Source organism: Sinocyclocheilus rhinocerous, unplaced genomic scaffold (genome assembly GCF_001515625.1).
Source record: "Sinocyclocheilus rhinocerous isolate Xijiao unplaced genomic scaffold, SAMN03320098_v1.1 scaffold1158, whole genome shotgun sequence".
Taxonomy (NCBI): Eukaryota; Metazoa; Chordata; class Actinopteri; order Cypriniformes; family Cyprinidae; genus Sinocyclocheilus; species Sinocyclocheilus rhinocerous.
In genome coordinates, this window is record NW_015632473.1 from 847,124 (window position 1) to 867,470 (window position 20,347).

Here is a 20,347-nt window from a genome sequence, read left to right on the forward strand (position 1 = left end):
TGATGAAGTAAAATTGTAATCATACAAGTCTGTTGCTATGCTGGGCTGATCTGGATACTGAAAGCACCACAGTTGGAAAGGAATTTGGGAAAAAGTATGAATGACTTTGCATAAAATGACATAACCTTTTAAAAAAACTTTTCTTAAGAGTAGTAAAAAGTCCCTTACGAATCACTTCTGTTCTCATTGTCTAATGAATAAGATTTAATAGGTGGTGCTAAGCAGCAGACTCTTATTAGCGCATTACACATAATTGCACAAACCTGGATGCCAATCAACACTTGTGGATATGATTGAAGAAATCACATGATGCAGATTTTTCTTTTTATTGCTATTTATTTCATTCCCTTTTTCCAGAATTCAAAGATTTACTCCCACAGTGTATTATATAAGCCCACACAAAAAATGACAAATATAATAGTGTAAAACCAAACAAAAAATATTTATGACCAAATACAATATCATACACCCATTTATAGTAAACTAACTAAATACCCAACACTCCGCACAGATTTGTATGCGAACAAAAACACCAAATGCACTGATTCATGCCTTGAATGAACAAAGAAAAATGAATAAGTTTTATTGAAGGTCACCATCTTTTCACTTTGGAGTCTTCTTTCACCCTCCAAAGCATGAGCTCCATGCATGCCGTGGCATCCTCGCGTGTGTCATGACCCACCACTGTGGCAAATGAAAAATGTTTTGTTCGTTTTCTTATTGAGAAACAAGCATGAGTTTAGTGTATGCAAGTCATGGTGGTAGGTGTGCTCAATAGACCTGTTTCCCTTCACTACTGACTCAGTTACTCAGACAGCAATTTCATGGAAGAGTTAAATGCATCTGAACGGTCCCTGTGTACATTGCCCCACCTTACCTCTGAGTGTATGGAAAATGTGCCATGAAAAGAAGAAAAAAAACAAAAAAAAACAACATACACCCAGAGTCCAGTTAAAAGCTACAGCTTCTGATTCAGTGAAGTTTGTTCATGGTCATTTCTTACGAATGCGATTAACAGGCTAACATACCGCTCTCTTGGATAATTCTCCGGAGATAGTCTGCAGTCAGACTGTTAAGTTCTCTTTTGTGTGGCAGACCCAGACGATGAGGAAACACCACAGAGGTGTCAATCACAGTGCTGTGAATAATCTAAAGATGGCAGAACAACCAAAATGCAATTCTTAAGTGCTTCTAATCAAAACCACAAACTTGAGTCGAAAAGCCAATGCCAAGTTGAAAAGGTTTACATCGGAACCCCAGCTACAAATTGCTCAAAAACCTTGAGCATTCCACTAGAACTCACTTTGAGAGCAGTTAAGTCATTCTCCAAGCCATGGCCAATCAGAATCGTGTCTGCATTAATAAAGCTCAAAAGCGCTGCTTGTACATCACGCAAAGATGAGTTGGTACCCTTCACGTCATCCTCGCTGATGCCCGAGAACCTGAGCAGGATAAAAAAGTTGAGATTCACAACATATAATTACAGTTCGCTCTTCTGAAATGGATTCAAATATTCAATTAAAACAATCCCACCTGGTATTATAGTCAATGACATCCTTATCAGGCTTGACAAAGGAGTCAAAGATAACTTGCAAACTGCTGTTGACCACAGTCACTCTTGCTAGTTCCAGACCTTGAGTCGTGTAACACTGGCCAAACACAAATTTAAATGAATAAAATCACATTAATATTCTTTTTAATCCTAATTGTTTAATCTAAGCCTTACTATTTGTGTGTCAACAGCAAAGACTCCTGGACATGCTTTGGCCACTGATGATTGAGGACTGTTCACAAAGCCCTGAAGACTTATTGCATCATGGACATGAAGCTGTAAACATGTACATTAGAACATACAGTGAACGTTTCAACTATAGTGACTGAAAATGGAATATTAGGTTATTGGCTTGGTAAAAAGCTACAATATCACAATTGAAAACCCAGTTCAAGGAGAAATCATGGCATAAAGGAGTGGAGACAAAGCAGGTGAAATGTTTTCACCCCCTCTGACAAAGCCTGAGTGTATAATTCCAACACAAATCAAAATACATTGAACACTTGGCATCCAGGTGACCCAACTGCATTCTCACAACAACTGTAGCGCGTCTCAACACCTCCCGGCACTGTGAGAGAACACATACAGAGTAGACAATGGATAATGCTAGAAATAAAAATTTCATTTTTGAAGACATTCTAAGCCTTTCTTACCTCGATTCTCTAGGACTTTTCCATAATGGTAGTTACACTCCTCTCTGCGGGTGTGCTTTCCACTTTTGTCAACAGAAAACGTTGCTCCACATCGACAGCAGATTCTCTTCAAAGCTGTAACCAGAGAACTCCTAATCATTTAAAAGGCTTCAAACCCTAATAGATTCAATTATATTCAAGTTAAACATTGTTTTGCCTTGATTTTAACAGTGAAATAAAATCACATGGTGACTTGAAAGCCACAACTCAAACATGATCGAGTATGAACCACTACACTCACGGTCACTTATGCCCTTCTTGGTATCTCCATACTGGATGGCAAAATCAGCTTTATCCTTGTTTTTACGAGGGAAGTTGTTTACTCGCAACATGTCCTCAGATAGAACGTGTTCCTTCAGTTGCTCATAAAGTGTCAAATCACCTGCATCAGTAAAACAAGACACTTAAATTCATTAAATAAATTAATAACTCTAAAATAAAGATGACATGAAAAGATGGTAAGAAAAAAACAAACAAATAGGGCACATATAATTAATAGCAATAGATTGATAGCATGGATGCATTTAATTGATCAAAAGTGACAGTAAAGACTTATAAACTCGATTAAATTCTGTTCTTTTAAACTTTTTGTTCATCAAAGAACCCTGAAAGAAAAATGTATTTAGTTGTGGAAACCATGTTTTAACATTCACAATAACAAGAAATGCTACCGGAGCAGCAAATCGACATATTGAAATGATTTCTGAAGCATCATGTGACACTTGAGACTGGAGTAGTAGCTGCAAAACCCAGCTCTGCCATCACAGGAATAAAATTACACTATAAAATGTATTTAAATAGAAAATGGTTATTTGAAATTGTTATATTTCACAATATTACTCTTTTTACTGCGTTTTTGATCAAATAAATGCAGCCTTGAGCACAAGACATTTCTTTAAATAAATAAATAAACTAAATAAATAGCCACATTTTTGAATAGTAGTGTACACATGTATATAGTCCCAATGTGTGTCGGTATACAAATAAATAAAATTACACACACCGAGAGAGCAACTCCCTAAAGCACCTTAGCAGGGGTTAAGAAAAATGTTTTTTTTTATATCAATTTTTAATTACTACTACATATAAACAGCACAATATGAAAACAGAGTACAGCCTACTGTGCATTTTAATAAACTCCATCCAAAAAAAGATTTATAGCGACACAGGTAAGCACTCTAGTTTCACCCTGAAATGAGAGCCAGCTCTTACCGGGTCCCTGAAGTGCTTGAGTATTTAGTGGTACATTGCCTCTAGACACATGCTGATCTCTCTCACTGGGAGCTGTAAGTACATATAAGGAGGGTGACCTGATAGGAGTGTACAGTGCAGTAAACAAAAGTGGCTGCAGTAATTTGAACAAAAGCACATGCATAAATATAACAAACATACCTTTGGCAGGCAAGATGTTTTGGTTTTTAAGTCTCTTGAGTGCATTGACAGCTATGCTTAGATACTTGAGCTTATTGATACTGCGGTCATAAACATTTTTTTCTTCTGCCAGAGCCTAGAGCATTGAAATAGATGTATTAGAAAAACACACATCAGGGCTTTAAATAATGCATTATTCTCTTACACACAGACCTTCTCAAACGCATCTTGCACTGTCACAGATGATTTCAGGAACTCCTCCACAAAGAGGTTCACGTAGCGTTGACGAACATCATGTGGCACCTTTACCCCAACCTCTTGGCGTACTTTTGCTTTTCGTTTGACACCCATAGCCTATACAATGCACAAAAATATCCATATCTTTCTCAACACCACAAAACAAAGAAATTACTACCAAATCCATGTTACAATATACAAAACCTGGCTTGTAGAAAAGGGTCTCAAGAGAAAACAACACTGACAGATTAGTAGAGCGAGGTAAACCTTAGCTGGTGTGTAGTTGGCTGGTTGTGGAGGATGTAGAGTTTGTGAAAGCTGAACAGATGGAGGAGGCTGAGGTGGCCGTTGGATGGGGATTGTGGTAGGAATCAGTGTCAGAGGTAAAGAACAATTTCCTTCAGGTACGATGAAGTGCAAGTTCGTCCCCAGCTGTACAGTAGCAGCAACCGGAAAAATACCAACACAGGCTTAAAAAAAAAATAAAAATAAAAAACAGAAATAAATGACAATTCCCTAAATTAAGACTAACTGATCTGATAAGATAAGGAACTATATATGATGCTTACAGTTTTGCACTGTAGTTGAATGAATGACATTGGGTGTATAAACCTTCTTTGGAGCACTGCTTATGGCCTGGGGCTGACACCCTTTCACAGCAGCAGTCAAAATAGCTGCTCTTCTTTGGCATAACTGATTTCTGGAGGGAAAGGTCAACTGGGAGCCTCCTTCTCGTAGAGGGACAATAATCTGTGCTTTGCTTTTACTGGCTGGCTGTTGAATAAAGGTGAAGTCAGAAACAGCTTTGTTATACTCAGAAATAAAATTCTGTCAGTATTTGTTCAACCAAAAAAAATAAAAAATAAACAACACATCATACTGTTTTGGAACCACTTTTGAGAGCAAATAAATACTGACAGAATATTAATGTTGAAAAAAACATGTCCTTCATTTTTTTAAGAAAAAAAAGAATAATTTACTTTTAATATTACAACACAGAGAATGAATCATCTCATACCTCAAACTTTGCCACATGTGCCACCCTTTTCTTCAACACAGCGACTGAATTAGACTTCTCAGTTTCCTGGGCCTCTAATAGTTCTTCCTGAAAATATGAGGTGCGTACATTACCGCTCAAATTTGGGGTCAGTGTAAAAAAAAAAAATTTTTATTAATACCTATATTTAGCAAGAATACAGTCAATTGACTAAAATGGCAATAAAGACACTTATTATAAGCCCAATTCAAACTGCACCCACAGCTAACTGACTACATTACGCCACTTCCACGACCCAACAAACACCGATTCAACTTGATCAATCCGTAAAAACCAGTGCCGATCAATATAAAGCAATATTAAATTAAGCAACATTTATTCTAATAAGAAATGCTTCTTGAGCACCAAATCAGTATATTATTTCTGAATGTATTCAAATAGAAGAGCTAATTTGTAATTATATTTCACAAAATTACTATTTTTACAACATTTCTGCTCAAACAAACAAATTAATAAATAACTCCAAACTTTTGAATGGTAGTGTAGCCACACAACATAAGACCTAAATAAGAGAAAATTACATAATATATGAATACTTACAGGTGGATCAAACTGAACCACAGGACCTTCATTTTGGTTGGCTTCCATGAAGATTCTGTAGCACTCTTCCATTGGGTCAGATTCTGAAAGATCTAAGTCCGAGTACCTAAGCTCCTCATCAGAACTGGAGTCAATCACAATGGCTTCCTTATTACTTCCTGCAGATGCAAAGGTCTGTGAAGGAACAGGTATGGCACAGGGAACAGGGAATGATGCAATTGATGTTGATAATTTTTGCGCCACAGTTGCTCTTAGGTTTAGTTGACTAATTGTTGGTGCAAAAACAGTTCCGGTGTCAATCCCTGAAACATATGCGGGCATATTCTGAACAAATGGTTCAATAGGACTTTTTGGAATAGTTGGCCAAGATGTTTTAGCCAGGTTTTGAGAGTGTGGACCACATCTGTGCTCTTCTACCTTAGGTAAGGATGAAGGAAAGGACTGAGATGAGACCATGGCAAAGTACTGCTGAAGTGCTTGCTCTTGCGAAATCTTGATAGAAGGAATAACTTCTGACTTTTGAGTATAACTTGAGATATCAATTTGCGGTTCTGCCTCAGAAGTTGCATCTTGTACATCAAACGCAGGAGACTGTGAGGAAATATATTCATCTCCATAAACATAACTGACAGGAAGCATCTTAACATCTTGACTGCATTTGATCCGCTCACTCTCACTTCTCAGATTGTCTAGACATGTCGAAATGTCATGCAGGACGTTTTCCATGTTGTGAGCTTTTTCCTCTTTTTGTATAACAAATGCTTCCATATTGAGATTTGTAGAGTTAACTGCTTCAGACACAGGTACTTCTGTTAGATCCTCCAGAAAAGGCTTGGTTTCTTTTACGGAGTGCTTTCCAGTCATTACCCGTTTATTTAAGGGCCCTTCATTAGCCTCTTTACCATCTTCAGCTGGGGCATCGCTAATAGGGCATAATGTGGGTAGTTCCTTGGTTGTAGTTCCACACTGCTTTGAGAGCTTATGTCCATCTTCAAGAGGTGACACATCAATGACAAGTTCCCCTTCAGAAGACTCTTGTTCTTGTGGAATCATCACAGGTTTCGCTGAGGTCCTTTTATTCTCTTGGTCACCCTGTCTATTTTTAATTTCATGACTTTGAAGTCCATCAGAAGACAACTTTTCCTTGTGCTGCCTGGGTTTTGTTTGGTCATTTGCAAGAAGATCATTATTAACAGCACAATTCCCCTCATGTAAATGTGGAGTACTCTTGCCTTTCTGTTTGGTCCTGCATTTTACCTGATCTTTTGCTGAAGGTGGAATGTCAATGACCAAGGTACCTTCATCGTCAGAGTCATCAAAATGACAGGAAAGAGGCTGAACATTTTTTCCTGTTCGGTTATTCTTCAGGCTATGTTCAGTATCCGCTTTATCAGTTGACTTTAGCTTACAGTCTACTGAGCAGCTAGATAATAAGTCTGCTGAAAAATTGGAACAAGGGTCATATTCCAAATCAGTCTTGGGTCTGGCACGATCAACCACATACTTAAGACCGCTGGTTGTGGAAGCAGGTTTTTTGTATCTCAAATGGTTTCCATTCTGGTCTTTAGCCTTACTGTTGGTGGTTCTCAAATATTTCTCAGAGCAAAGACCTGCATCTGTCTGCACAAGGGACTGCGATGTCTGATAGCGAGACAGTCTTTTTTGTTCTTTCTCCACCTCACACTTTACTGCCTCTATTTCTTTGTTGATCCTCTCCAATTCCTCAAGGCAAGCATAACTGTCCTCATTGGTGTGAGAGGCTCCATTGGCAGAAGTGACTTCAGGATCTCCAAGTTCTAAATGTGAAGCAGAGAAACAGTTTTCCAACCAAACAAACAAACAAACAAAAAAATCCCCAAAACAAGGGGACAATGCTCTAAAGGGCACAATTCTTATACAGCTGTTTTTGCCCCTATTAGCTATTTGTCACTCACATGTGCTGGACAATTACTTTTTAGAATATTTAGGTAAGAGTGGGAAAACTAGAGAAATAGCTAATTTAATCAAAATGTCAGCGAAAACTGAGGTAATGTATTGACATAAAACACTTTTTGGAAATATGCACGTAGCTTAGTAGAAGGTGTAGTAAAATCTAGTAATCCAACTCATATCAGTGAATCGGTTCTTTCGAATTAAGAATCAGTCAATTATTCAGCAGTTCTTTGACGTGATGGCTCAGTTACATTACCATGTGGCATAGCTATTAAATGACTTACAACTATTACAACTCAAATAGTTATTAAAGCCCAACTTTGATTTTTGCACATTTCTTCTACCCTGCTGCTATTAACTTCCGCCCATTAGTCAAAACCTTTTTTTTCCCGAAACGATGCTGCTATTCTTTCAGACGCTGTCATCCAGTTCAATTGAAAGATGCCCTTGAAAATGACTGAAATGCGTGTAGTTTCCTAACCTTAATGTAAAATAACAATGAATGATGATTTTTATTTACCTGTCGTAGTCACGCCAGACGTATTGTCTTTGCCGTGATTATACAAACAATAAGGTCGATTGCATCGTCCCCATCGAAGAAAGGGACAATCAATTTCATGGAAGAGGGCTGTGGAAGGAAACATAAGAGCTGCCAGCACACGAAATACCGAGTTATTCTGTGCACTGTTGATTGTCAATATAACGCATTTTCTCTATCTCTTGTGAGGTTCAACATCTAATGATAACATTTTTCAAAAGTCTTTTAAGATGTATAACAGAACAAAGTCAGTTTGAGGAAGAGGTTATCTGCTCTCATCAAAAGTATGTAGGCTTAGCGCTTGTGATATTGGTAAGGACTTTGGCTACGTCACCAGCTGGTAGTGTTTTAATTAATCCATCATCCCCAGGTGTGGCTGATTGGTTTTTGTAGCGATGTATGATTCGTGAATGAACCGTTCTTTTGAGCCGAATCTTTTCAATGAATCGCTCGAGTTCAAAACTCACTGAAAAGCGGCTCATAATTCACATTTGAGCTGTGATTGTATGCCATTTTTTATCTAAAAACAAAATTCAAAACACAACCATTAAAATAGGCTATTACTTTCCATCCTTTTAAAATAACACATAAAATGAAAAGTGCATATAACAAAACCATAGCAAAATAAAACTAGATTTTGATGTTTTCTGTGGAAAATAAAACCACAATGGAAGGATGTTGTGTCAGACTGACTCAGATACTCTCCTCATATGCTCATGACAATAGAGTTGTATAAAGAGTAGCCTAATATGTATAAAATATAAGAGGAAAGGTAGAAGGAGAGTTCCTTTCATACCCACTATTTTTTAAACTTTACTTTTAAGGGAGGGATAAAGCAGCAAGGGAGACGCATGGCACACTGCTCTTGATGTCTCTTTTTATTTCGTCTTAACAGGAGTACGAAGGCCGCTGGCCTCTTTGACAGGCTAGCTGCCACGTTGCTGTCTTTTGTTTACATTTTTAATTTCTGTAAATCTATGATGTTATTACATTGTGCTCTAAAGGGACTGTTGGTCTCACAGATAGCCAGCAGCTGAATTCACTTTGGCTGGCAAAGCGAGCAATTAGACCCGGGATTAAAAAGGATTGAGTTTAGAGGCCCGAGGAGAGTTTGCCTGCCATCTCGAGACACTCCATTACCATCAAGAACACAAGCCATGCCGAGTTACCGCTTGAGGGTAGAGGCAGAAAAAAAGCCACTCGGCGCTGCCAGGAAATACATTTGTATCTGAAGAGGTTGATTTTGACATCAGCATTGTGGAGGCAATAGAACCAGTGGGACCATGGCCTGATCAAACCCTGATTTTGGGACAGAGACCAGATGGAATTCATTAAGCGAAGACGGGCGGCAGCCTGCTTTTCACTGAGTTATTCAAAGAAATTGATCTCTATTCGATAGCATCATTCAATAGTTGCTAAGAATAATTATTCACTCAAATTCATTACCACAGGTCAATTGAGTTCCTCTTCTCTTATTTCTGAAGCAGACTTTTTCTTTTCGAAAGCATTTAGCCTTGGGAGCTGTACATTTGCACACACAAAACAATACCTGTAATATTATATTTTTCATTTGCCATACCTTAAAGTTTAAAAATAAAGGTTTTAAACGGACAATTCACCAAAATAAAAAAGATAAACTTCTGTCATAATTTGCTCACGCTCATGTCATTCCAAAAATATGACTTTCCTTTGTCAGTAGAACACAAGTATTTTTTGTCCACACCATGAAGTCCAGTGGGGAAGGCAATGGGGTCCAATGTCAGGCTCGGAATTAATTTTTTTTGGGTGAACTATCCCTTTAATATTTTTCATTTGCCATACCTTAAAGTTTAAAAATAAAGGTTTTAAACAGATAATTCACCAAAATAAAAAAGATAAACTTGCTCACGCTCATGTCATTCCAAAAATATGACTTTCCTTTGTCAGTAGAACACAAGTATTTTTTGTCCACACCATGAAGTCCAGTGGGGAAGGCAATGGGGTCCAATGTCAGGCTCGGAATTAATTTTTTTTGGGTGAACTATCCCTTTAAGGTACTGTAAATATAATATTTATTCTGCAACAGTAGAACACCCCATAGAATGATACTGTAATTTGCAGATGTGGCCACAGGGATTACAAAAGGCTTATCGCAACAGAACTGAAATCACTTTAGTTACAGTTGAAAGGACTGCCGGTCTAGTCTAAGTGTGCCAACCGAAGTTTGTATTACTCCCTTGCACACTTCCAGGCTTGTCCCATTAGTTTGTCACTCATAGGATCGTTTTGCAGCAACTGAGCTCACAGCCCTGAAGGAAATGCCTTACGTACTCATCAGTCACTAGAGAGACGGCGAGGCAGCCAGCCGAGCACATGCACATGTGAGTGTAGATGTAAGAGAGGCAAATAGCACAAATGCAGCAGGGAGAGACCAGCAAAACTACAAGGAACTGTTGCTTTATAGGTGGACTAAGGCTACATTTATTTTAAATGGGGCCCAAATAGAGTAGCATGTCATTGTTCAGTTGGTTACTCTTTTTTTATTTGAATGCTAACATTATCTCAGCATGCATGGCTGTGAATGCCTTCTGATTCCAGATCAAATGTGGCTTTATTTTTTGCCCTTTTAATTTGTTCAAAAATACACTGCAGTTCACAATTAAAAATCAATTTTGATTGTTTTTCCCATGGCTATACAACTGTTCAGCATAATAAAGAAAACAATCCAAAAAAGAATAACATTGTTTAAAACAAAGCCTATTCATTTGTTTCGTGCAATTCTATATTACTTTTTTTTTTTTTTACAGTAACAAAACTGCTTCACTTTTTACTATTTAAAAAACATTTATCTGCAAAATCAGTCATGTGAAAAAAAAAATCTGTTTCAAATAAACGCTGTTCTTTTAAATTTTATATTCATCAAAGAAAATGTATCATGTTTCTACACAAATATTAAGCAACACAACTCAACACTGATGATAATAATATGAATTCTTGAGCAGCCAGTCAGTAGCTATACTGTATATTAGAATGATTTCTGAGGGATCATGTGACACTGAAAACTGGAGTAATGGCTGCAGAAAATTCAGCTTTGCATCGCAGGAATATATACAATTTTGTATTCAAATAGAAAATACTTTTAAATTGTAATAATATTTCACAATTTTGACTTATGATCAAATAAACACACTTCTTTAAAAACCATTTAAAAACTTACAAACCACAAACTTCTGTACAGTACTGCATATATGCAACTTTTAAGCATGATAGGAGATTCCAGTGAGACCTTGGGTGCTGCATGTTTTTACAACAAGTCCAATTTTTCTAAATGTTAAATGCGTATGTAATCACTGTTTAGGCTGCAACATGATATCATAAACTGAATAAGGTTTCCTCCAGACAAACCACAGTTCTGGGCTCTGCGGGTACAGTCCAGACACTCAGATCTAACGTATCTCCGTTTACACAGAAGGGCCAAGAGCTTTTATTCGTGATTGATGGAGAGGGCGGCCCTCAGGTCTTTGGAGTTCATCAGTATTCACAAAGCATTCCAGTCTGAGTCATAAGACAGAAGCGCAAGGCATAATGACTAGAAAGCTTGTGCACAGGAGGCAGGACGTGTCTGTACGCAGACACACACAGCTTGCAGAACAAAAGTGATGAGACGAGGTCGCGTGAACTTGGGATTTATTGAAACAGAACAATGCTGGGTTACAACATGGCAGCGTTCAGCGTGGCTTATTCTCTTAAGAGTGTGTAAATCAGTTGTGGTACAACATCAGGACAGGAATGAACAGGACTGGAATCGCAGTCAGCATATTCTGGATCTGTAAGGGGCAGGCCAACACCACACACTATTGTAGGCTGAGACAAAGAGCAGTGGCATGCCGAGGAGCGTATTTACATAATGGACAAAGATCTCTCCAGCTCTGCAGGTCCATCTAGTGTCAGCCTGAGAGAACAGCAACTACTGGAAAACACTCTCCTGTTTGAGCTCATTTAAATTCATGTAATGGAGCTATGATGTAAGATCAGCAATATCATTTGCTGACTTGCAGAGAATGTAATTGTAAAAATAACTCTGTTCTGGTGATTTGGAACAAACAACCCAAGACTAAACAAAGGTTTAGTCTTTTCACAGGGAAACATTTATCACAACAGTATACTACAGTAATGTTAGTAGTTTACACAGCATCTGTGTACAGTCTATTTCCATTTAAAAATACATGAATATAAACAATATACTGTTGAAAAGATCAAAGGAAATGGACATGGAATGGAATCTTCCATAGAGTTCCAGATTTCATATATCTTTTATCAAGATATGTAAAATTTGTGACCAGGATAACGATCTCAGGATGAATAGCCTGTTAAAAAAACAAAAAACAAAACTAAATTACACTAAATGTTTTTCCAACAAGAGTTTATATATCTTTTCAGAATGTTTTTGTGTGTGTTTGAACTGTGTTTTTACTGTATCAAGAAAAGATACTGTATCAAAGAAAAATCAACAAGCATTCATGTTCAGTCATGTAAACACTTTTAGCTTTTCACTTCTTTTTTTGATAAAGAAAATGTTCAATGAAAAATATGGTAATGTTAAAAGAACTGTATAATAATTTTTATAATATATTACTGTATAAAGAAAAAATGACTGCATTGTATTCTAATGAATTTATTTTATGGGATCAGTGCAAACGTTTGCAGGAAAGTAAAAATCAAACAGCAATGTTTTCCACCGAATGCTATTATTTTCCAACAAAAGTGTTTATATATTATAGCTTTTAAGAATAAAAAGAAATTGTAAAGAAACTGTTCAATGGGGGGGAAACGCAAAAATATAATAATTCTAGGTTTTAAAAAAATATTTTTATGCATTTTATATTACGGTGTATACATTATATATTTCTATATTAAGAAAATTTTGTTTTTCCTAATCTACTTATTTTATGAGATCAGTGTAAATGTTTGCTGGCAAGTAAAAATCAAATAAAAAAACGTAAAAATTCATCAGTGGCCCGTGTGGACCAACAGAAATATTTTATTGTTGGGTCCCGTACAAGGAACAGATTTCAGGTCAAAGTGTGTAAAAGTTAATAATCATTTAATTTCCTTTTCTTTAAATACAATTTCACCAACTTTGCAAGATAATACAGAAGCGGTTATCTCACCTATCATAATTATCAAATGCCATCAGTCATTAAAATCCTTTAAAACCAGATGAAACACAATAAAAAGTAATCAAATCTTGTAAGACTCAATCTTTCTATCATATCTTTCTAATAAGCCTCGGCTTATAGCTTCCCATGGAACGGCCTTCCATCACTGTACAGTGGAGAAAACTTTCAGAAGGAGGTCAGCAGCAAGGCCTGGTGAGATATCTCCACACGTGACTCTTCGCTCCAGCTCCGGGAGCTTGGCATGCACCGCTGGATGCTGCTGGAAGTGGCGTAGAGCGTTCTCCTGGATCAGATTCCACAACCACACCTTCTGCTGAGTTTGCCGCCGGACTCGGAGCTCCCCGCTGCTCAGCATCGCATCCCGGAAGTGTAGCATGCTATCCCACAGCTCAGGCACACCCTGTCCCGTCTGAGAAGATATGCGGACCACCTGACCACAAATGGGGAAGAGAAAGAAAGCATATAAAATGTGCTGGTGTAGATGTGGAGAGCTGAAGAAAGATGAAAACAGAAAGCAGAAGGAAGAAATGAGCAGAGAGAATGGAAGCGGGTAGATGCTATACTTCTGAGCAGCCAGAATGTGGAAATGTAAAGGGTGCTCGCCCACACACATCACTCCATCCTCGTCTTCACTGAAAGACCTATATACTAGAGTCTTTAGGGAGGGTGAAAAAAAAATCAATATGACCGTCGCATTCTCCAGTACAGGGATGGAGCTCAGAAATCATGCTGCTAAGAGGAGACAAAGGCTTTAGCGGTTTTCATCCATGTGGGTGGCCTCTAATCAGTGAAATGCATGAGGCAGCATTTGGCCATTCAAAGGGCTGCCTATGTTGGCTCTGTGCCCTGCCCTGCGGGTAGAAGCAATACTGGGGGTGAGGGGACAAAGAGGAAAGACTTGACAACATGATGGGAAAAGACAACAGACTACTCCGCTGGCCAGGACACTTCTTTTTAGCAGAGAATAAGGATACATAAATAAAACAAGTTTAACATGGAAGCAATTCTTGTATGGGAGGAAGGGGGAGAAGGAAACGTGTTAACCTCTTGAGACCCGGCAAAACATTTTAGGAAAAAATTAGTATTTTTGTTAGAGCATTGTATTTTTGTTACATTGTTTAGAGCATTAAAAAATAAAAAAAAATAAATAAATAAAAAATGATATTTCATTCATAAGTTATGCTACGTCCTTGGTAGAGGACATCGGGACTCTTTTTTTTTTTTTAATAAAAAGACATGAATGAACATGCATAGGCAAAAATAATTGATTTTTTTTAAATCACCAATACAATTTTAGGTTTCAGGATTTTTTTTTTTTTTTACCAAACTTTGCATAAAGATAATTCTCCACTATGTTATAACAGAATGATTTGATATACCATTTTTCTTTATACAAAATGTGTTTAAAATGGCCATAAACAGGTTTTCTCATTATATACAATGTATCTATAAACTAAATCTAATTTGCATATTAATGTGTTTTTGGGGCAACATGTAATGAAAAAAGAAGTGTAATAATGGGAGTAATAATTGACAAGATTTTCATAATAATATATAATATTTCATAGGAATATTGAAATATAATTTCTTTCCCTATTCATTTGTTGTGTCTCCCAAAATGCGTAATAAACATGCTTTTAGTCCCGGTGTCCTCATATGAGGACATGTATGAAATCAATGTCCTGTTTCGTAAAAGAAAGTCATATTTTGATTTAAAACCCCATATCATTTTCCTGAGATGTTGATTTATGACACAGTTTAAAAATTAGTTAGATTTAAATAATTACAAAATATTATCATATTTCCGTAAGAGTGTCACTAAATTAATATCAGACATTTTTGAAGACCAAGGAGAGGGAGTGGTCATAGTGAAACATCCAAACATTTAGTATCTCTGAAAAGCCCTGAATGTGCTCTGTACAGGACATCCAGACTTCAAACTGTGGCATGTATAGTCTCAGAGAAATTCAATAAAATAGAATGTCTTCATATGAGGATGCAGGGTCTCAGGAGGTTAAAATAAGGAGAGGGCTATATATACACACACACACACACACATTACCAGTCAAAAGTTTTTGAACAGTACGATTTCTAATGGTTTTTTTTTTTTTTATTCTCTTCTGCTCACCAAGCCTGCATTTATTTGATCCAAAATACAGCACAAACAGTAATATTGTGAAATGTTTTTACTATTTAAAACAAATGCTTTATATTTGAATATATTTTAAAAAGTAATTTATTCCAGTGACCAAAGCTACATTTTCAGCATCATTACTCCAGTCTTCAGTGTCACATGATCCTTCAGAAATCATACTAATATGCTGATTTGCTGCACAAGAAACATTTCTTATTACATGTTGAAAATGATTGTGCTGCTAAATACAGTTGTGGAAAAACTTTTTTTTTTTATTCTTTAATGAACAGAAAGTTAAAAAGAAAAGCTTTTATTTGAAATAGAGTTTTTTTGTGACAATGTAAAATACTTTAAATGATCAATTTAATCCATCCTTGCGGAATAAAAATATTTTCTTAAAAAAAAAAAAAAAATCTTACTGACCCCAAACTTTTGAATGGTAGTGTTTCTGTGAATTTTTCCCAATCTTTCCCTCTAATATCTACAAAAATCTGCTGTCTTTATGAGCTAAAACCAGTTGATTTAGATCCTTTAATGATTATTTCCTTAAAACCTTTGCAGATCTGCTGGTCATATTATTTTTCATTAAATAAAAAAAATTTAACAGAATGAATTACAGTTGTTTTATTGTAATGAAAAGCATGATTATGAAGTCGCACACCTTTGGTTTCCAGACTTTGGACTTCTTTCGGAGTAACTTCAGGGCACTTGTGTATTCTGCCTGTATCCTCCGTGCTGGAACAACCAATTCACCGTCTGATTTTGTAACCACCACCAAGTCAGCCATCTCAATGATTCCTCTTTTGATTCCCTTTTTGAAAATACAGTTTAATCCACTCTCAACAAGACTACCACAAACAAACCTTCACAACATAAGAATCACCTATGATATAAAACTGAAAATCTGGATAATGTTCTATGGCAGTAGTTTGCAATTACTTTGACTTCCAAGGCATTGATTTTAAAATACATTTAAAAAATATTGTTTTATAACAACATTCTTTTATGTTTTACTCACAATTTCTACCCAATCAAATATTTCATTTAAAATGAATTAAAATTTTAATTGAAATAATTTTAAGTCATCTTAAGGTCTCCATGGAAGTTTGCTGAGGCCCCAGACTCTCTTCCTTGAGAACCACTTCTATGAAAATAGGGACCAAAGCAAGTGTGTACAGTATACCTGTAGTTCATCGCCCCCTGCTGGTGGGATCAGCAGCACAAACATATCCACCATGTCAGCCACAGCAAACTCAGACTGACCAACACCTGTGTAAAGATTTGAACTTAAAGGCACAATATGTAATTTTCGCCGCTGGAGGGCGTGTATTCAAAATAAACAAAGAGACAAAGGCGTAGTTTGATGACGCCGTGACTGAGTGTGGAATCATGGGAGTTGTCGTCTTCATCCCCACAGCCGATGCAATCCGACGGCATTTCACGGCAGAAATCGTGTTCATGGATGAGCTAATGATTTATTAATGTAGTAGAATGAAGCAGGGTGAGGCTGAAAGCCGTCGAAGCGAAACGAGGCCGCTGAACGAGCGCGACACACGGTTCGAAAGCAGCGGAGCTTTTATTACGCCACAGTCGACCGCTTCCGCTCCTTCCGGTCGTGCGTATGTGGGGTAAAGCAGCGCTGTTTTATCATACTAGATACATTTGAAAGTTCTGTTATTATGCTGCTCTGTGCGGTCGTCACCGGTCTAATAAAACGCACAACATATTAAAGCGTCTTTGGTGTTTCCATGTTTTCTACAAAACAAAATCGAGGGTTATGCCGTCATTGGCAGGCGACACAATGACACTATAGACACGGTCCGTGTCACCAGTTAAAATTGCTTATTTCTCTGGAGTTAAACATTCTTCGAAACATTTGGGATAGTGCAAGTACACAAGTCAGCAAAATATATAACACTGTTCTAGTGGTTTTTGGATATTTTAATAAACAAATCTTACATATTGTGCCTTTAAGTGACACTGCAGAGTTACTTTGCATACATAGATGTTTTTAAGATGAGCATTACTCAAAATGAATAACATAATGAAAACCATAACAATGGCTTACCCACAGTTTCCACTAATACAATGTCATAGCCTGCACCCTCACAGAGGACTATAGCTTCGTTGGTGGTTCGCGTCACACCACCGAGGGTTCCTGATGTGGGAGACGGTCGGATGTAAGCGCTCATGTCTCTGGAGAGCTCTGTCATTCGGGTTTTGTCCCCCATCAGTGAACCTGCATACAACAGTAGCTACTTAAGATTAACTGTTGATTAAGAAATTATTTTTATTTAGCAAGAATGTATTAAATGGATCAAAAGTAGCAGTAAAGACAAATAAAGCTGTTTTTTTGTATTTTCAATTCATCTAAAAATCCTGAAAAAAATAGTTTTCCATGAAAATATGAAGCAGCACAACTGTTTGCAGTATTAACAATAGTAAGAAATGTTCCTTGAGCAGCATATCAGCATATTAGAACGATGGCACTGAAAACCCAAGCAATGGCTTGTGAAAATTCAGCGATTCAATCACAGGAATGAATTACATTTGAAAAATATTCAAAAGAAAAAAAGTTATTATTAATGATATTAATTCACAATATTGCTGTTTTTATTGTATTTGTGATCAAATAAATGCAGCCTCGATGACGATAAGGTCAAAAACGAGCCCAAACTTTTGATTAGTAATGTATGTGTGCACAGCTTCAGCAGTGAAAATGACATCGTGAAAATATGATAATTATGTCAATATGAAAATTTGTAACCACATAACTGCTGACTATAGTGACTTACAAACAAATATATACATATGCAAACATCTAAAGCACAAAGATAAAACTGGCACCACCATCTTTTGGTAGCAAAACCTTCTGATATTTGAGCGTCTGTTCACCTCCAGTTGTGCACGAGGAAGGATCCACAGCCAGTACTGACACTTTATGTCCTCTTCCTGTCAGCATTTTCCCAATGACCTCGATGAATGAAGACTTTCCAGCACCAGGGGGACCAGACAGTCCTGAAGTCACACGAACAAAGATGTGACAAACAGCAATACGCTTCAGCTTCACTCCTACAGTTCCCATCACCTTACTGACCCACTCTGAAGGCCACTGGATTTCCACCATTGCGTTTCTCCTGCTCCTGACGGAAGGCCAGCACTCTTTGAAGCAGAACCTGGGCCAACTCTTTCTTCCTTGGATGCTGGGTCTCCACAAGGGTTATAGATTCAGCGAGAGCTGCCCTTTGACCTCCGATAAGTCCATCATAAAGCTTGGTCAGTAGTCTTTTCTCCCTGTCAGTCAGGCCTGAAATGTGATGGCTTAAGGCAGTCTCTGTTGAAACAGATCTCGTCTGTTGGAGGGTGCAGAGGGAGGCATAGCACAGTTTTACAGTAGGTTTACAAAGGGAATGTCTTAATGCCATTGTACTGCGGATAGAAGAAAGAGCAGCAACACGATGAAGAATTGGAAAAACTCTAGTCGGACCCATCTTCCGTTTTCTGTTGAGTAGATGTTGTTCTGTGAAAATAGCAAAGAACATTTATGTGAATAGCTTTCTTGTGTAGAAGTGGTAAACATTACACCCTTCTTAAAATTTACCATGGTGACCATAATGTATGCAAAATGTCATGTTCTATGAATAATGTACAAAATAGTGCCTCATTTCTGTTTTACATATAAATAAACTGAAAGGAGGTGTTTTAACCTTTAGGAAATTAACTAAATATCATATGAGAACTTTTCAATGAGGTAAAATTGTAACACTGTTACTAAAATTTGGGAAATAGAGTTTAAAACACTAATGTACTTATTGACCACTATAGAAATAAACTGACAAAAATTTCTAACGTTATGTAAATAATGTTATTAATAAATAACAGTGTTGAAAATTTAGCCTAAACTAAGCAGTCACTCATTAGGCTTGTTTGGGACCAAATATTTTACGGATACATTTTTTGAAAAAATAAAATAAAAATAATATATATATATATATATATATTACCTTTTAGAATTCATTTGTTTGTGTTTGTGTTGGTGTGTGTGTATACACAAACAAATTAATTCTAAAAGGAAATTAATTCTTGAACATATTAACTTTGCTTAAGCCATTCATGTACATGTCTGAGATTCATTTTAGCATTTATATAGAATAACTAAACTATGGCTGAACTTTATTGAAGGGACATTGTTCCTCTTAGCATCATGAAAAAAAAACTAGAATATGTGCAATGAGTGCTCCCTTTAGAATTCCAAATGCACTGAGCCTGTTACTCATCTCAGTTCACCGGTTCGACAGACGTGTCTGTGATTGGCTACACTGCTCAATGCTGCAAACTTTGTAAATAGAAACATCTGATGCTCTCCAGAGTGGAAATGCAAATATGCACATAAGAGTTTGCCAAATATGTTATTATTACAGTTTCAACTAAGGGTGCTCTTGGTGGGTTTTTTTCTGTTTTTTTTGTGAGAGTGTTTAGCTCCCTAAACTGGGCGTGAATCGATAAACTGCTTTCCATATGGATTTAATATGGAATGTTACTTAAATACGAGAACAGTTGGCAATCCTACTTTGCATGTTTTAAACGCTTAGATGATGTTCACTTTGGCCATGCATTAAATGCACATCCTTGAAAGAGCGCAGTTTGCTGACGTATTTACACTAACTTCTCAGGTAATGTCCGTGGTGATGACAATGACAGTGATTAGCCTACATCAAATACTACTCAATTCTATGTCCTTGAATTGAAGGAATTTTTATGAACAAATTTGGAAGAAAAAAAATAATAATAAAAGTTTCCAGAGTCTAATGTAGTCTGGGATAGATCGCGTTATCTGCCTCAGGCAACACGGAGCACGAGTTAAATGAACATTTCTTCACTTTAATACATAACATGTATAACATGAATGTACATCAGAGGATATGTTGAAAAATAAAGTACAACTTACAATCACGCATCATTTCTGTGCCTATAAGCGGTTTTAACCAGGGAAATCATCAGTATAACAGCCTGTGAAGAATGTGTCAGTTAAGTGACATTTACCTCAGGAAGATAAAACCATCTAATCATATCGCCAAAATTATAAATACATTAGGCCTATACATTTGTGTAGAATATAAACAAGTTTTTATAAC

General features: G+C 36.9%; 2 protein-coding genes across 3 annotated transcripts in view; both read right to left on the reverse strand.

The window, feature by feature from the left end:
- Positions 1 to 438: 438 nt before the first annotated feature.
- LOC107742548 (RNA exonuclease 1 homolog) lies at positions 439 to 8,248 on the reverse strand. 2 transcript variants are annotated; one of them, XM_016555569.1, is made up of 16 exons: positions 7,902 to 8,248; positions 5,450 to 7,245; positions 4,871 to 4,957; positions 4,422 to 4,626; positions 4,120 to 4,322; positions 3,829 to 3,969; positions 3,637 to 3,751; positions 3,457 to 3,528; positions 2,486 to 2,626; positions 2,206 to 2,319; positions 2,047 to 2,120; positions 1,727 to 1,828; positions 1,534 to 1,649; positions 1,304 to 1,442; positions 1,029 to 1,149; positions 439 to 684 (listed from the first exon to the last, which is right to left on the reverse strand). In XM_016555569.1, exons 1-16 carry the CDS (start codon positions 8,023 to 8,025, stop codon positions 593 to 595), a joined length of 3,642 nt encoding a protein of 1,213 aa, XP_016411055.1. In that variant the 5' UTR covers positions 8,026 to 8,248; the 3' UTR covers positions 439 to 592. The 2 variants fall into 2 exon arrangements, with proteins under 2 accessions (XP_016411055.1, XP_016411054.1); XM_016555568.1 differs by having other exon boundaries at positions 2,206 to 2,325.
- A 4,626-nt stretch (positions 8,249 to 12,874) lies between these two features.
- Positions 12,875 to 20,347, reverse strand: part of LOC107742549 (methylmalonic aciduria type A protein, mitochondrial-like) — a 10,875-nt gene continuing 3,402 nt past the window's right edge. Inside the window, exons 2-7 of the mRNA XM_016555570.1 lie at positions 18,310 to 18,732; positions 18,108 to 18,230; positions 17,281 to 17,451; positions 16,396 to 16,481; positions 15,874 to 16,023; positions 12,875 to 13,508 (exon numbers count right to left, since the gene is read on the reverse strand). Coding sequence (XP_016411056.1) covers positions 13,221 to 13,508; positions 15,874 to 16,023; positions 16,396 to 16,481; positions 17,281 to 17,451; positions 18,108 to 18,230; positions 18,310 to 18,703 — 1,212 coding nt within the window. The 5' untranslated portion in view covers positions 18,704 to 18,732 and the 3' untranslated portion in view covers positions 12,875 to 13,220. The remainder of the gene's footprint in view (positions 13,509 to 15,873; positions 16,024 to 16,395; positions 16,482 to 17,280; positions 17,452 to 18,107; positions 18,231 to 18,309; positions 18,733 to 20,347) is intronic.